The sequence below is a fragment of the Phyllobates terribilis genome, unplaced genomic scaffold (genome assembly GCF_046119375.1).
Source record: "Phyllobates terribilis strain yellow unplaced genomic scaffold, ASM4611937v1 Scaffold_5__5_contigs__length_657084704, whole genome shotgun sequence".
Lineage (NCBI taxonomy): Eukaryota > Metazoa > Chordata > Amphibia > Anura > Dendrobatidae > Phyllobates > Phyllobates terribilis.
In genome coordinates this window covers 37,188,531-37,204,891 of record NW_027362765.1, presented here as the reverse complement: position 1 = coordinate 37,204,891, position 16,361 = coordinate 37,188,531, and the positions used below count along the sequence as shown (strand labels likewise).

General features: G+C 42.6%; 1 protein-coding gene across 2 annotated transcripts; it reads right to left on the bottom strand.

Moving 5' to 3' along the window:
- Window positions 1–424: 424 nt before the first annotated feature.
- LOC141270670 (gastrula zinc finger protein XlCGF66.1-like) lies at window positions 425–16,161 on the bottom strand. Of its 2 annotated transcripts, none has more exons than XM_073680766.1 (7): window positions 16,080–16,161; window positions 13,426–13,574; window positions 13,117–13,296; window positions 12,911–13,034; window positions 12,730–12,827; window positions 12,470–12,560; window positions 425–3,094 (listed from the first exon to the last, which is right to left on the bottom strand). In XM_073680766.1, exons 2-7 carry the CDS (start codon window positions 13,501–13,503, stop codon window positions 2,226–2,228), a joined length of 1,440 nt encoding a protein of 479 aa, XP_073536867.1. In that variant the 5' UTR covers window positions 13,504–13,574; window positions 16,080–16,161; the 3' UTR covers window positions 425–2,225. The 2 variants fall into 2 exon arrangements, with proteins under 2 accessions (XP_073536867.1, XP_073536868.1); XM_073680767.1 differs by lacking the exon at window positions 16,080–16,161 and adding an exon at window positions 15,250–15,459.
- Window positions 16,162–16,361: the final 200 nt, after the last annotated feature.

Genomic DNA, 16,361 nt, shown 5'->3' with positions numbered 1-16,361 from the left:
AAAAGGGATTGAATTTTGTACCTACCAGAAAATTTGAACAGTTAACACTGTTGAGAAAGTGCCCCCACCCAAACGGGGAGGTGATAGAACTCGGATCCTACATCAAAAATAAGATAAAAATCGACATAAGTTAGACTCTAGAATACCAAAGGGAATGAATATTAAAACAGACCTCATGTATATAAACTATGGTTTATTGAATATTTTTCTTCTTACTTTCCATCCCTCTCCCCTTCAGCCCCCCAAGATTGGTATGTCATTTCCCCCTTTTTTTTTTTTTTTTTTTTTTACTATTCAAGGCATTTACTTGTCACATGGAGCCATGCCAGACTATGAATAAGAACTACTTAATTCGGAAAGCGTCAGATCTACTGGGGTAATCTTTTATACAGTTTCCCGCGGACTGTCCCAATTTTTTCCTTTTCACCTTTTAATGAATTTATAATAAAACATTTTTGTTTTTAATCACACTCTCCCGGACCTGTTGCTGGATACTCACCTCAGTGGCTTGCAAAAGTATTTAACCCTCTTGGGTTTTTACCTATTTTATTACATTACAACCTATGTTTAAATATTTTTGTAATCCGTTTTCTGTGTGGTGCATCAGCACTAAATAGTCTTAAGTGGTAAAAATATATGCATAAATTAAATTATGGGATCAAATAGCTAATGTGCATTTGTAATCACCCCTTTTATTATGAAGCCCCTAAAAATTTCTGGTGTAAGCAATTACCTTCATAAGTCACATGCTTAGTGAAAGGAAGTCCACTTGTGTGCAATCAAAGTGTCACATGGTCTGTCAGTATATACACTTTACCTTTTCTGAAAGGCCACAGAAGCTGCAACACCATTAAGCAAGAGGTGCCACTAACACAATGAAGACCAAGGAGATCTCCAAACAAGTCAAGGTCAAAGTAGTTGAGCAGTACAAGTTAGGGTTGGGTTATAAAAAAATATCCTAATCTCTGAGGATCCCCTGAAGCACCATCAAATCCATTATCATCAAATGGAAATAACATGGTACCACAACAAACCTGCCAAGAGAGGGCTGCCCACCAAAACTCTCAGCCCAAGCAAAGAGGGCATTAACAGAGGCAGAATAGAGACCAAAATTAACCCTGTAGGTGTTGCAGAGTTCCCAAGCAGAGACTGGAGTATCTGTCCATAAGACCACAATAAGCCGTACACTCCATAGAGGTGGCCTTAATGGAAGAGTGGGCAGGAAAAAGCCTTTACTTACACTCAAATTGTAAGGCTCGTTTTGAGTTTGCCAAAAGACATATGGGCGACTCCCCTAATGTATGGAGGAAAGTTCTGTGGTCAGATGAGACAAAAATTTTAATTTTTGGCCACCAAGGTAAGCGGTGTGTCTGGCGCCAAACCAACACAGCTCATCACCTCAACAACACCATCCCCACAGTGAAATATGGTGGTGGCAGCATCATGCTGTGGAGAGGTTTTTCAGCAGCAGGTACAACGAAAATGGTCCGAGTAGAGGGGAATATGGATAGTGCAAAATACAGGGATATACTAGAGCAAAACCTGCTGCAGTCTGTCAGTGATTTGAGACTGGGATGAAGGTTCAACTTCCAACAAGACAATGACCCAAAGCATACTACTAATGCAAAACTCGAGTGGTTTAAGAGGAAACATGTAAATGTTTTGGAGTGGCATAGTCAAAGCCCAGACCTTAATCCAAGTGAGATTCTGTGGTCAGACTTGAAGATTGCTGTTCACCAGAGGAAACTATTTAACTTGAAGGAGAAGGAGCAGTTTGCCTTGAGGAATGGCCAAAAATCCCAGTGGCAAGATGTGGAAAGCTCATAGAAACTTATCCAAAGTGACTTGCAGCTGTAATTGCCACAAAAGGAGGCTCTACAAAGTACTGATTTTAGGGGGGTGAATAGTTATGCACACTAACGTTTACAGTTACTTTGTCCTATTTGTTGTTTGCTTCACAATAAAAAAGAAAACCAAATGTTCACAATTGTAAGCATGTTCTTTACATGAACTGGTGCAAACCCTCAAAGAATCAGTGAAATTCCAGGTTGTGAGGTAGCAAACCATGAAAAATGCTGAGGGAGGAGAATACTTTCACAAACCACTGTAACAATATGAAATATTTAATGCTAATGTTATAATGCTTTTTAGATAATAGATGTCTATTAGTAACTGCATATATTTTAATTCTAAAGTAAGTTCTAACTTGCTTTTCATTCAATTTATCAAAATATATGGTTTTTCCCTGTGTGATTTTTTTGATGGACAACTAAATCTGATTTCTGTTTAAAACATTTCCCACATTCTAGACATGAATATGGCTTCTCCCCCGTGTGAACTCTCTGGTGTATAACAAGACCTGATTTCCGTGCAAAACATTTCCCACATTCTGAACATGAAAATGGTTTCTCCCCTGTGTGAATTCTCTGATGGACAACTAAATCTGATTTCTGTTTAAAACATTTCCCACATTCTGAACATGGAAAGGGTTTCTCCCCTGTGTGAAGTTTTTGATGTCTAACAAAATTAGATTTATCTGCACAACATTTCCCACATTCTGAACATGAAAAAGGCATCTCTCCTGTGTGTAATCTCTGATGCCTAGTAAGGTTTGATTTATTTGTGAAACATTTCCCACATTCTGAACATGAATATGGTTTCTCCTCTGCGTGAACTCTCTCTTTCTCCCCTGCATGAACCATCTCATGTCTAACAAGCTCTGTTTTCTGATTAAAATATTTCCCACACTGTGAACAAGAATATCTTTTCTCCTTTGTATGATTTTTATGAGTAACAAGAGACATTTTTAGGGAAAAACATTTTCTATGTTTTACACTTGATAATGGCTTCTTTGCTGTAAGAGCAGTTTGATTTTTAATGCCGCTTGGGTGACTTTTATTTTTCTTAATAGTCTGTGATGAATCAGATGTTTGGACCTGTTTAATAGGATCAGATGATAGATCTTTGCTGTAAAGGGATGATGGAATATCTGGAGTAATTCCATTCTCTTCAGTTATATCTTGTGTGATCTCAAGGTCATCTGATTTAAAAATTGCAGATGTCACTTGTCCCTGTGATCTCCGGGTACAGTCATCTGCCAAGAATAAAGATTATTACTTTTGAATAAAATAGCCTTAAAAAATATATTTGTAAAACATTTGTAAACTAAACATAGAAATTGCAAGTTCTGTAGACAAAACCAGCTGACAATCAAACATTAGACCTCAGTGCAAGAACGAGTAGAGCATGAGGTTCGACCCTGTGGATTCCCAACTGCTGGTTAAAATGTCCAATTTTTATTAGTTGTTAAAATTTCATTCCAGAGTATATGTATTTCTCGTTTCTACACATGTATGGTAAGAATGCTGTTCCGTGCATGCTGGACTATTTAGAGTGAGCTGGATTTTTTCCGTTTTTCACTTTTTGCCAGTCTATTTTATAACCCCAATTAGGAGGATCAACTGGACTACTCCGATTTAATTTGGCATAGTGCAACCATGATCATCTTACAACTTCAACTAGGAGGATAAACTGTGACAGATTTTTATCAACTTAAAATGTTGACAAGTCTACTTTAGGACTATAGACTAGGAAGATTAAGTTGACTTAATATGTTTTTATTCGGCTTACTGCCACCATGTCCATCTTACAACTCCCACTAGTAGGATACACTGGACATGATGTTTATCAACGCAAATGTTGTCCAGTCCATTTCATGATTTCAGACTTGGAGGATTAACTGGACTCACTTTGATTTAATTTGCTTTAGAATAACAATGTCCAACTTACAACTCCAACTAAAAGGATAAACTGGGACATGGAAGTTTAGGTGGATTAACTGGACTTGTTATGGTTTTATTTGGCATACCATGCCCATGTCCTTCTTACAACTCCGACCAGGAGGAGTCTCCCATGGGCATAACACTACTCAGACAACACAGGGTGTGGGTAAAACCGTGTGGCAATACTTTATTGAACCACCAAATAGACAATAAACATATAGAACAGTCCCGGCAAAATACCCAAGAGGGTGCAAAATTACAGAGTCTCACCCATACGCTGACTCGCCGGGATTAGTGCAGCTGCGACTATGGGAAATCCAGAGCCAACTACCTCAACCAGCAGCACCCCATTTTGGGCGGGCACCCACAGAGAGAAGGTAGCGGAAAGCTTAAGAAGCTGACAGTCCATTGAGGTACGTGGCCAGGAGACTCGAGGGTCCCAACCTGGCTTCTCCGAACATATCCATGGAATCAGGTGACCAGTGGATCCCAACCTAGTTTTCTCCAAATGTATCCATGGGTTCTGTGAGTCAATGGAGCAGATCTGTATTCCTCCAGCCAAGGCCATGGTCCATTAAGCTGGCATCCTGCAGAATCCAAACCTGTGTCCCTCTAGATGGAGCCATGTGTCCTAGCTGTTACTCTGGCAATTCACTCTCATTCTCAAGAGTCTCTCTTGGCTGTGTTTTTCTAAAGTCTCTCTCATCATTCACAGGGCGGGGGGGGGGGGGGGGGGGGAGTGGCAGGGGCTGATGTCTCATTGTTTCAGCATTTAATCAGTTTGCATAGTTTGTCTTCTGTTTTGCAAGTCAACAAGCTAGCTGGCCTGGTACAATATGTAATCAACATATAGCAAACATCATTGTTCCATGACCAGTGTCCTTGTCCTCCAGAGATAACAGACAATAAACTGTAGGAGCTGATATAAGACGTAAATAACAGCCATTTATCAATTAACAAATATCAACTCAACCTACAAGAAGAGTCAACATTCAGATCATGACAAAAGTCCATGTTGCTTGACCAAATGAAAAAAACAAATGCATAAATTTAATATACAATAATTCAGGCAATAGTCTACCATACTGGGCCTACGAAATTTACGTCTGGCATAATGAAGAAGAAATGCTGTGTTTTTACACTAGGACATACATGTTTATCAACCTAAATGTCGGCCAATCCATTTACTGACTCCAAAATAAGAGGATTGACTGGTCGTACGTACGTACGTACGTATGGTTTCAGTCTGTTTAGCATAGCCATGTCCTTACAAAATCACTTTGGCTAAAAAAAACAAATTAAGGACATAGATGCTTTACCAGATTAAATGCCGACCAGTTCATTTTATGCCTCCAGACCTAAGAGAAATGACTGGGCTGACAAACAGTTACATTTGATTCAGTGCAATATGCACATCTCAAGTAGGAAGGATAGACTGGGAATCTGTTGGACTCTGCAGCCTCTTGCAGGACTGTATTTTAGCTTTCCCTTAACTGCAACAGACCTCCGGTATCATCTGGAACTTATCCTTCATCAAGCTCAGGAACTAAAAGGTAAAAGCCAAAACATTGAGAGGCAGTAATGAAAAACCAGACCTACTAAGCCATGAATCAGCTGGCTAACCAGGCAAAGCCCATAGACCAAAGTTAATGTATAACTGTCAGAATAATTTTTATTGTTGTATATACTGCAACAACTACTATTTACTACTGTTTTGTTAGTGCATGAGTTTCTGTCTCCAGAAATGGTGTCATGTTGCCAATAGTTCACTGCAAAAAAAAAAACCAGGAAATTCCTGCTCAGAGTGTGTGTGTGTGTGTGTGTGTGTGTGTGTGTGTGTGTGTGTGTGTGTGTGTAGCTGTAGCACACATTCACTTTGCAAGCTGAAAGCTAAGATCCTAAGCTATAAGAAATACCAGTTGTAAGCGGTGTTATCTTTGTTCCTCAATAAACATATATTCACTGTTGAATGGCTGGACAGCGTAGAGATTAATCCACTGCCAACAATATCACTGAGGGTAATATCCAGTCGAAGGTCCCATCAAACCATGCCATAAGGAAGACGACAGGCCAAAATACCAGGCTGCAGGCCCAACAGCTAACATAAGGCCACCGTTAACAAAAGGCTACAGCTAAATACCAGACTGCATGCCACCATGAAACCCATGACAAAAACCAAATGAGCAAGTATTTGTCTTGGATTTTGTATGTTTAGTGGCCAGTGTGAACATGCTCATACACGCTGCATGCATACTAACTTATATTCCAGTTAATTTCTTAAGGCTGCGTGCCCACGTTGCGTATTACAAGCGTATATGCTGCGGAATTTCCGCAGCGTAAACGCTTGTAAAACGCATGTATAGCCGCACCCCATGGTCCCCAATGGCATTCCGCAATGTCAATGCCCATGCTGCGGATTTTTCCGCAGCGTATATGCTGCGGTCAAAAATCCGCAGCATGTTCATTAATTTTGCGGAAGCGCAGCGGAATCAATGTGCGGATGGTACCCAAGTCTGGATGAGAGGAGACTCTCATCCAGACCTGGGTACCAAAGAACCTGTAAAAAAAAAGAAAAAATAAAGTTTATACTTATCTTCTGATGTCTTCCCGGTGTTTTCCCGCCGTCGCGCTGTTGTGTGAAGGACCTGCCACGTCATTGAGTCATGTGACCCATCACATGACTCAATGACGTCACCGCAGGTCCTGCTCACAACAGCGTGAGCCGCTCAAGACTCCGGACGGGGCAGAGAATGCATCGGAAAGTGAGTATAAACTTTATTTTTTTATTTTTTACCATTCTTATTCTTTTTTTTAACTATTACTTGGTCACACTATATAAATCCATGCCGGTTGCATGGATTTATATAGTGTGAACAAGTTGTCAAGCACTTTTCCAAGTGATGCTTAAATCACTTGGAGAAGTGCTTGATAACCCGCATGCGGAAATGCATGCAAAGACGCTGCAAAGACGCCTCACAAACGCTTCTACCTGGCGGGAAAACCCCATGTAAAATCCGCATGCGATTTTCCCGCCAGGGAGAAGCGTAAAAAATATGCTTCAGTTCCGCAACGTGGGCACATAGCCTTAGGTTCTTGTTTCAGGTTTTTGCACTCAGTACAAACAAGGGCGTGGCCTCCCTTTTCTTTGAGCTGTACATTACGTTTATATAGCTCTCATTGTTGGGTGTCCATTAGTCAGGTCTCTGTCCTGCTCTGCCCTTATTCACATTTACATCATTTGACATATGGTAAGGTTTTAATACTAGGTTAGGACCATCCCGAATAGGTTCACCCTGACGTGGTGGGACAGCTTTTACGTTTTTTTGATCAAAATTATGTTAACTAAGTTCCTTATATTATTTTCATGCACTACTGCTATTCATTTATTGCAGGGTATTAGCTTATTAAGTTTTTATCTTTGGTTGTGTCTGTTTAGTGGCCAGTGTGAACATGCACCTACATGCTGCATGCACATCAACTATATTCCAAATCATCTCTTTAGGTTCTTGCTTCACTGAAGTTGTAGGCCAAAGATCAAATTTAAAGCAGCAGGTACTGTAGACATTAAATCTAGCTTTCCCAAAGCTAATGATAACATTTCAGTGCCCAACTGGACCATTGTACCCACTGAAATTCTTCCTAGCGATTGCTATAGGGCACCTTAAGGGAGGTCCATGATCCACGGCTGCTCGAGCCATCTGCTGTAAAGCTCATCTATCTTCAGAACAGAAAACCACTTTAGGAGGTAGTGGGAGTTGCCTTTTTATTTTTTGCTCTTGTATTCCTGTCCAGTGATAGCTGGGGGTCCCTCACTCTCAGGTGCTGTCATGGGTGAGGGGAAAAAATACAAAAAAAAAAATTATAATTGTATTATATTTATTGTGTTTATATAAGAGTATGTCAGGGACAAACGTGTTCTTCTCTCCTCCTTGCTAAAACGGGTGCGTTTTGGGTATTTTAGATATACTGAACGGATTAACCCCTTCACGACCTTTGAGGTATCCATACATCCAGGTTGCTTGGTACTTGCCGACCTTGGATATATGGGTCATGGCGATTTTGCGAACACATAAGCTGTGTGCGCGCGATCGCCGCCGGATGTCAGCTTATTCTGACAGCTGACACCCAGCACTCAGTGTCAGGAGCACCACTCCTGCACTTTAACCCCCCTAAATGCTGCGATCTATATTGATCACAGTATTTAGAGGGCAGGCAGAGAGAGAGAGGAAGTACCCTCTGCCTTCCGATAGGCGCCCCCACTGCGTCATCGCGAGGGGCGGATCGCTGCCATGGTGATCCGATGTCATCATGACGACATGCCTTATCAATTTGGCCACACGCGGAACGACATTTAAAAAAAAAACAATTCCTGAATTGCTGATTTTTGTTCATTCTCCCTCCCAAAAATCGTAATAGAAAGCGACCAAAAAATGTAATGTGCCCGAAAAAGATGCCAATAAAAACATCAACTCGTCCCACAAAAAACAAGCCCTCATATGACTCGGTAGGCCAACATATAGAAAAATTATAGCACTCAAAATATGGCTATGCAAAGACTAGTTTTCACAAAAAAAAGAGTCTTTTAGTGTGTGAAAGCAGCCAAACATAAAAACCCGATATAAATCTGGTATCGCTGTAAGTGCACCGACCCGAAGAATAAAGTTGCCTAATCACTTATACCGCACAAGGAACAGGGTAAAAAATAAATAAAATCAATTCTTCATCTGCTGTTGATTTGTTCATTCAGCCTCCCAAAGATCGCAGTAAGGCTCGACTCACATTAATTCTGCGCTGGGCGCTTACACCCGGGCTTCCATGTACATCTCCTAAATACGTGATTCAGACGGAACCCCCGGCGGAAGATTCTTTACAATGAGGCAGATGGAGACACTATGGACGCCATCTGACGTGCGATCCGGAGGTGTCTGTCCTTTTAGGCGTACATAAAAGTGTGGTCCGCCACAGTTTTGTGCACTTCTGAAAAGAAAGACAACACTGAACAGAGGCCAGACGGAGTTCAGAGTAACTCTGCTGCCTGATTATAGCGAATGGGTCCCTCGAGGGTTTCATCTGAATCACGTTACTCAGAGATTTAGATGGAAATCCCAATATAAGTGCTCAGCGTAGAGCGCAGAATAAATGTGATCCCAAACGTTATGTAAAAAGTTCCTAACAAAAGGAAGTAGATAGCACTCCGTCCCTCCCGAGTCTCACCATGTACAGCCACATATGGGGTATTTCTACATTCAGCAAAAATTGTGTGACAAATTTTGGTGTAATTTTTACCCATTTCCTACTGTGAAAATGTAAAATTTGGGGCTAAAACAAAACTTTGGTGATAAAAACGTAATTATTCTTTCGTCATGGCCGAATGGTGTAAAATTCTGTGAGGCACATGTGGTGTCAACATGCTCACTGCACCCATAGATGAATTCATTGAGAGGTGTAGTTTGTAAAATGGGGTATTTTATGCGGGGGTTCTGCTGTTTTGGCATCTTAGGGGCTCTGCCAATGTGGACATGACATTGTCAAACCAACCCAGCAAAATATGAACTCCAATATGGCGCTTCTTCCCTTCTCAGATTTGCACTGTGCCTCAAAAATAGTTTTAGACCACATATGGGGTATCTGCATGCTCAGGAGAAATTGCACAACAATTCCAAAACGTCACTCCTTCCCTTCCAAGCGTGACGTACGCCCAAACAGTAACTTTCTCCCACATATGTGGTATCAGCGTGCTCAGTAGAAACTGCACAACAACTTTTGGGGTCCAATTTCTCCTGTTAACCTCGTGAAAATAAAAAAAATTGGGGCTAAAAAATTATTTTTGTGGAAAAAAGTCATTTTTTTATTTTCACGGCTCTACGTTATAAACTTTTGTGAAACATTTGGGGGTTCAAAGTGCTCACCACACATCTAGATAAGTTCCTTAAGGGGTCTAATTTCCAAAATGGGGTCACTTGTGGGGGGTTTCCACTGTTTAGGCACATCAGGGGCTCCCCAAATGTGACATGGCGTCCGCTAATTATTCAAGCAAATTCTACATTCAAAAAGTCAAATGGCGCTCCTTCCTTCCGTGCCCTGCCGTGTGCCCAAACAGTGGTTTCCCCCCACATATGGGGTATAGGCTTACTCAAAAACTTCACAACAAATAGTATGGTGCAATTTCTCCTATTATCCTTATGAAAATGCAAAATTGGGGGCTAAAAAACATTTTTGTGTGAAAAATGTATTTTCACGGCTCTACTTTATAAACTTTTGTGAAACACACGGGGGTTCAAAGTGCTCACCCCACATCTAGATAAGTTCCCTGAGGGGTCTAGTTTCCAAAATGGTGTCACTTGTGGGGGGGGTTCCATTGTTTAGGCACATCAGAGGCTTCCCAAATGCGACATGGCATCCGCTAATTATTCAAGCAAATTTTACATTCAAAAAGTCAAATGATGCTAATTCTCTTCAGAGCTCTGCCGTGCGCCCAAACAGTGGTTTTCCCCCACATATGGGGTATCAGCGTGCTCAGGAGAAATTGAACAACAACTTTTGGGTTCCATGTTTTCCTGTTACCCTTGCGAAAATAAAAAAAATTGGTGCTGAAGGATCATTTTTGTGGAAAAAAGTTAAATGTTCATTGTTTTCTTTCACATTCCAAAAATTCCTGTGAAGCACCTAAAGGGTTAATAACCTACTTGAATTTGGTTTTGAGCACTTTGAGGGGTGCAGTTTTTAAAGGGTGTCACTCCTGGGTATTTTCTGTCATAAAGGCACCTCAAAGTGACTTCAAATGTGATGTGATCTCTAAAAAAAAATGGTTTTGTTAATTTTGCTGGAAAAATGAGAAATTGATGGTCAACTTTTAACCCTTATAACTTCCTTACAAAAAAATGTGGTTCCAAAATTGTGCTGATGTAAAGTAGACATGTGGGAAATGTTATTTATTAGCTATTTTTTGTGACATATCTCTCTGATTTAAGGGTATGAAAATTCAAAGTTTGAAAATTGCGAAATTTTCGCCAAATTTCTTATTTTCGCAAAGAAAACGCCAGTCACATCAAATACATTTTACTACTATCATGAAGTACAATATGTCATGTCAGCATCATTGGGATCCGTTGTAGAGTTCCACAGTTATTACCTCATAAAGTGACACTGGTCAGAATTGTAAAATTGGCCTGGTCATGGAGGTGAAAATAGGCTTGAGTGGTGAAGGGGTTAATGTACATAATATAATGTGTATAGTTTTATGACTATTTATCTGTGGATGACCTGTATGTATTTTGATAATGCTTTAATATGTGTTAAGATAGGGACAGCATAGGAATAGGACTAAGAAGTAGTTAATATAGATAGGAGTGGGAAGTGCAGTGGAGGGCATTGTAGTTTAGAAAGTTAGATAGGTTCAGTACAGAAGTAGTTAATGTGTTCAGGGAGGTCACCCCAGTTGGGAGGGGTAGGAGTAGATAAAAGAGGGACTTCCTGGTTTACTCAGACAGAGATATATGCAGAGTTAAGATAGTGAGAGACTAGATGAAAGACAGATTAGGCCAGTGGACTTTTGGAAGCAGCATGCAGGCGGTTGCCACTAATTTCAGCGGTCCTTCCCAGGATATCCGGGGCCTACGGCCCGAAGTAGGTACGGAAGTGAGTGCCTTATTCACCTTCCAGAAGGTGAAGCTGCATGGGAAACCGAGTCAGAAGTCGGCCAGAAAGCATGGCAGCTGCGGAGTCGGATAGAGCGTCTCATGGGTCAGAGGTGCCATTAAATGAAGGGAGAGCTCAGGCTGAACAAACGGACAGAGTGGAAATGTACTGTGCGGTAACTGCCATTGAATACCAGATGTTAAATAAAGTTGAACTGTTTAAAAAGGACAAAGAGTCTGCTGTTGATTTTGTGGCTGCATCCAGATCCGGAATCGTGGAGCAATTGGAGTCTTCAGGACCAAAAATGAAGGTTAACAATGGAAAAAATTGCAATTATTAAGGACATACAGTCTGAAATGTGTTTGCCTGTATCATGTCTGCCTAGGTGATGTATACACCTTTTTATATGATCCAATAAAGTTTACAATGTTTATGAAGATTTTCTGCAGCTGGAACATCATACAATTTTTTCCATTGTGGCCCTGCCGCACTGCTGGTTCCGTCTCGATCTTCAACTTGGGTGAGCTAACTTTTCTCTTATCTCTTTGCCAAAAGTGAAGGTTATCCACTTTACATAGACCACATGACAGACGAGACATTATTTACTTGTGGGGTGCCAGGGTGTGGGAACACAACAGCCCCTCGCCCATGACTACTGCCCTGCGCACCTTAAATTTATATGTCTTCTGTTTATATTTGAGCATTTAAATAAAAAGGACTTGGACTGGTGTCTGGTCATAAAAGCAAGGCCCACCATACGGAATATATTTTTCTTCATGCTGTTGTACGCTGTCATTTGGCTTTGCAGCTTAGAGATGTGGGAAGGTAAGGGTCAGCATCTTCCAGTACCCTAGGTACTAGGGTGTATTCTCTGGGCTATAAGTTCTGTCTGGAACAGGTCTCACTCCAACAGAAAGTAATGGGTACAATTTTGGTTTAGCAGAACAACGGTGACTGATTGATTGTGATATGGCCGGACTACACCGAAGATAAAGCAGCCAAAGCAAAAAGAATCTGTGACTTCTCTGCATTTAGTGGTTAGTACTCACCCGGGTAGTCATTTGTAGAAGTATCTTCTTTATACCACTCATCACCCCTCACATATGTCTCTGTAGTAGTAATACGGGTCAGATCTTTACCCTGAAACAAATATTGTAAAGACAGATGGAGAAGTCACATCTATGATCAGCTCTAATTTTGCCATCCCCACAGTTCTCATTACAAAAGTATAAAACAAGACTGAGCTCAAGACCTTCACAGCCGTCTACACATCATAGGGGAGATCTCATGACACCTTCTCTCCATCTACCTGATGATCCTGAGGAACATTGAGATTTTCTTGTTTACAGTCCTGTGGAAGAAGAGGACGGGGACATCTCTCTGGTGTTTTCCTCTTACTGGATAGAACTGGAGGAAACACATACAGGGACTGAATTCATTCTTTACATACAGATAATTTTAGGCCAGGTGTATTTTGTCCTGTCTATTACCAGGTGATGTGAGGGGCTGGGGAATCTCCATCATGACGTCCTTGTATAGATCTTTGTGTTCTTCTAAATACTCCCACTCCTCCATGGAGAAATAGACGGTGACATCCTGACACCTTATATGAACCTGCCATATACAATGATATCGTCACCCCCCGATCCCGTCATAGCGTTACTGTATAATGTCCCAGCATTCCCAGCACAGTCACCTCTCCAGTCAGCAGCTCAATCATCTTGTAGGTGAGTTCTAGGATCTTCTGGTCATTGATGTCCTCATGTATCAGGGGGTGAAGTGGAGGCCCCGTGATTGCGTTTAGGGGTCTTCCCCATCCCTCAGACACAGGGGCCTGACAGTGTTCACTAGAGGTCTTCTTCACTACTGTGTAATCCTGGTTATGGAGAGACACATTAATAAATCTCACTACAGACATTTCCAGAGTCCTCACCTCTCGAGTTCGGTCCATCTGTTATTCCCATAGATAAGAATGATGTAATGTGACGTCATCAGAATCTCTCACCTCTCCAGTAAGCTGGAAGAGGATCTCTAGGGTGAGGTGTAATATCCTCTCCGCCATCTTGTCCCTGTCCATATCCATACTTGACGGGTCAATTAGGAAAATTGTCTTGTATAGAAGATCTTCACTGAGAGGATCCGATATTGTAGGCCCTGAAACGGAAGAAGCTGACGATGTAACATCATAAAAATCCCATATATTAATTATAATACAATTACTGGCGGTAATAAGGAAAACATATTATTTATTTATATAGCGCCATTGATTCCATGGTGCTGTACATATGTGTAGATGTTTATCGTATATACTGGAACATTAGTTGAATTGGTCAGTCAGCTTGTCCCATTCACTGGTTATTTTGGTCACAGCTGATTGGCTGTAGAGATCATATGGGCGCAGAAAATACAGATACTCGCAGGGGACCAATCAGTGGTGGTACAGGGGTTGTGGGGGATTGTTAATATGAGTAATAATATTTTAACTTTTTCTAGTTTTCATTTTTTTCCTTCTTTACACCTACTAATAAATCCTATATATTTTAGGGCACACACAACAAGCAGTTTCTTCCTCGGAGTCTGCAGATGAATTCGTCTCTCATAGACTCATCTTCCATAACACTAATTCTCATCTCATTCACTGACACTGGAATTGGCATTAGCAATACTGCAGGAGATATTTACTACATGTGAAATATGTGGGGGTCTGATGGTACTGTGGGAACATTATACTGTGTGTGGGGGTCTGATGGTACTGTGGGAACATTATACTGTGTGGAGGGGATGGTGGTACTGTGAGAACATTATACTGTGTGTGGGGGGATGGCGGTACTGTGGGAACATTATGCTGTGTGGGGGTAATGTGGGAACATTATACTGTGTGGAGGGGATGGCGGTACTGTGGGAACATTATACTGTGTGGGGGGATGGCGGTATTGTGGGAACATTATACTGTGTGGGGGTAATGTGGGAACATTATACTGTGTGTGGGGGGGATGGCGGTACTGAGGGAACATTATACTGTGTGGGGGGATAGCGGTACTGTGGGAACATTATGCTGTGTGGGGGGGTGGCGGTACTGTGGGAACATTATACTGAGTGGTGGGGATGGCAGTACTGTGGGGACATTATACTGAGTGTGGGGGGATGGCTGTACTGTGGGAACATTATACTGTGTGGGGGGATGGTGGTACTTTGGGAACATTATACTGTGTGGGGGGGATGGAGGTACTGTGGGAACATTATACTGTGTGGGGGGGATGGAGGTACTGTGGGAACATTATACTGTGTGTGGGGATATAGTGGTACTGTAGAAACATTACACTGTATATGGGGGATGGAGGTACTGTGGGAACATTATACTGCGTGTGGGGGGATAGCGGTCCTGTGGGCAGCACGGTGACTCAGTGGTTAGCACTGCAGCCTTGCAGCGCTGGGGTCCTGGGCTCAAATCCCACCAAGGACAACATCTGCAAGGAGTTTGTATGTTCTCCCAGTGTTTGCGTGGGTTTCCTCCGGGTTCTCCGGTTTCCTCCCACACTCCAAAGACATACTGATAGGGAATCTAGATTGTGAGCCCCAATGGGGACAGTGATGATAATGTATGTAAAGCGCTGCGGAATATGTTAGCGCTATATAAAAATAAAGATTATTACTGTGGGAACATTATACTGTGTGTGGGGGGGATGCCAAGACCTTGGCAAGGCAGTGTGTGGTGCAAGCTGGTCCCCACTGAAGCATCTAGGCAGTGGACCAGTCAACAACTGGTGCGCGTAAGCACAACCATGGTAGGCCCAGAAGAACAAAGTTTACAGATTTAGGTAGCACGTACAAAGAAATTCTGTCAGAATGAAGAGCTCCTACTTGCAGCGTGATAGAACGGATAGGCTAGAAAAAATCACTTTCTCATACAGTCCTTTAGAATTGACTTTGTTAATCATGTTTTGTTAGAGGCAGTAGCATAGGCACAGGTGGATTATAGTGAGAGCATTTTAAACTCCTCGTACGCGCGCGGCTCCGCTCCGTACGCCTCGTACACGCGCGGCTCCGCTCCGTACGCCTCGTACACGCGCGGCTCCGCTCCGTACGCCTCGTACACGCGCGGCTCCGCTCCGTACGCCTCGTACACGCGCGGCTCCGCTCCGTACGCCTCGTACACGCGCGGCTCCGCTCCGTACGCCTCGTACACGCGCGGCTCTGCTCCGTACGCCTCGTACACACCCGGCTCCGCTCCGTACGCCTCGTACACACCCGGCTCCGCTCCGTACGCCTCGTACACACCCGGCTCCGCTACATCCACACTGTAAACCCCTCCTGACCCCACACATAAACTTCCCCTCATCCAGCACCATGACAACCAGCACAGCAGAGTCCTGCATCCACTGAGGCCCCTGATCATGTGACCCCTGACTCCTCCCCTCCTGTGACCTCATCACAGGTCCTGTGCGCACAGAACAGCTATATAGCTAGAGTGAAGTTGACGTGTGAGGGAATGATGTCATCGGAAGGGGTGGGTGGCCCCCAGATACCTCACAAGCATGCATTATCCCCCTCCAGCATTAACCCCCAAGTATCAGCCCCCTCACCCCAATAACAAGAAGAAGACATTAAACCTGCAATTTAAAAACAAACTCCTCTTTTTCAGGTTGAGCACACACTCACCTCCTCCTGCAGCTTCAGCCAGCACACTGTGTATGTCGAGAAAATGGCATCTGGTGCTAAACTAGAACACGCCCACGGAAATTACATCATGCCTGGAACTAGCCCATACATACTAGTGTCTACTCTGGTGGTTGGATTGTGGCTAAAGGACCAGGTCCCTGTGAGTGTTTTAATACTAGACCTAACAGGCTAATGGACCAGGTCCTTCTGCCAACTTGGATTTAGGCTGCTCTCTATGCACATTCTCTGCAGGACTAGGTTTGAAAGTCATTTAAAGGGGTT

Coding starts and splice junctions, on each gene's coding strand:
- LOC141270670 (XM_073680766.1), bottom strand. CDS start 13,503: ATGGATATGGACAGGGACAAGATGGCGGAGAGGATATTACACCTCACC. Junction 13,297..13,425: donor TCTTCCAGCTTACTGGAGAG/GTGAGAGATTCT, acceptor CTCCATAACCAG/GATTACACAGTAGTGAAGAA. Junction 13,035..13,116: donor TTGAGCTGCTGACTGGAGAG/GTGACTGTGCTG, acceptor TGTATATGGCAG/GTTCATATAAGGTGTCAGGA.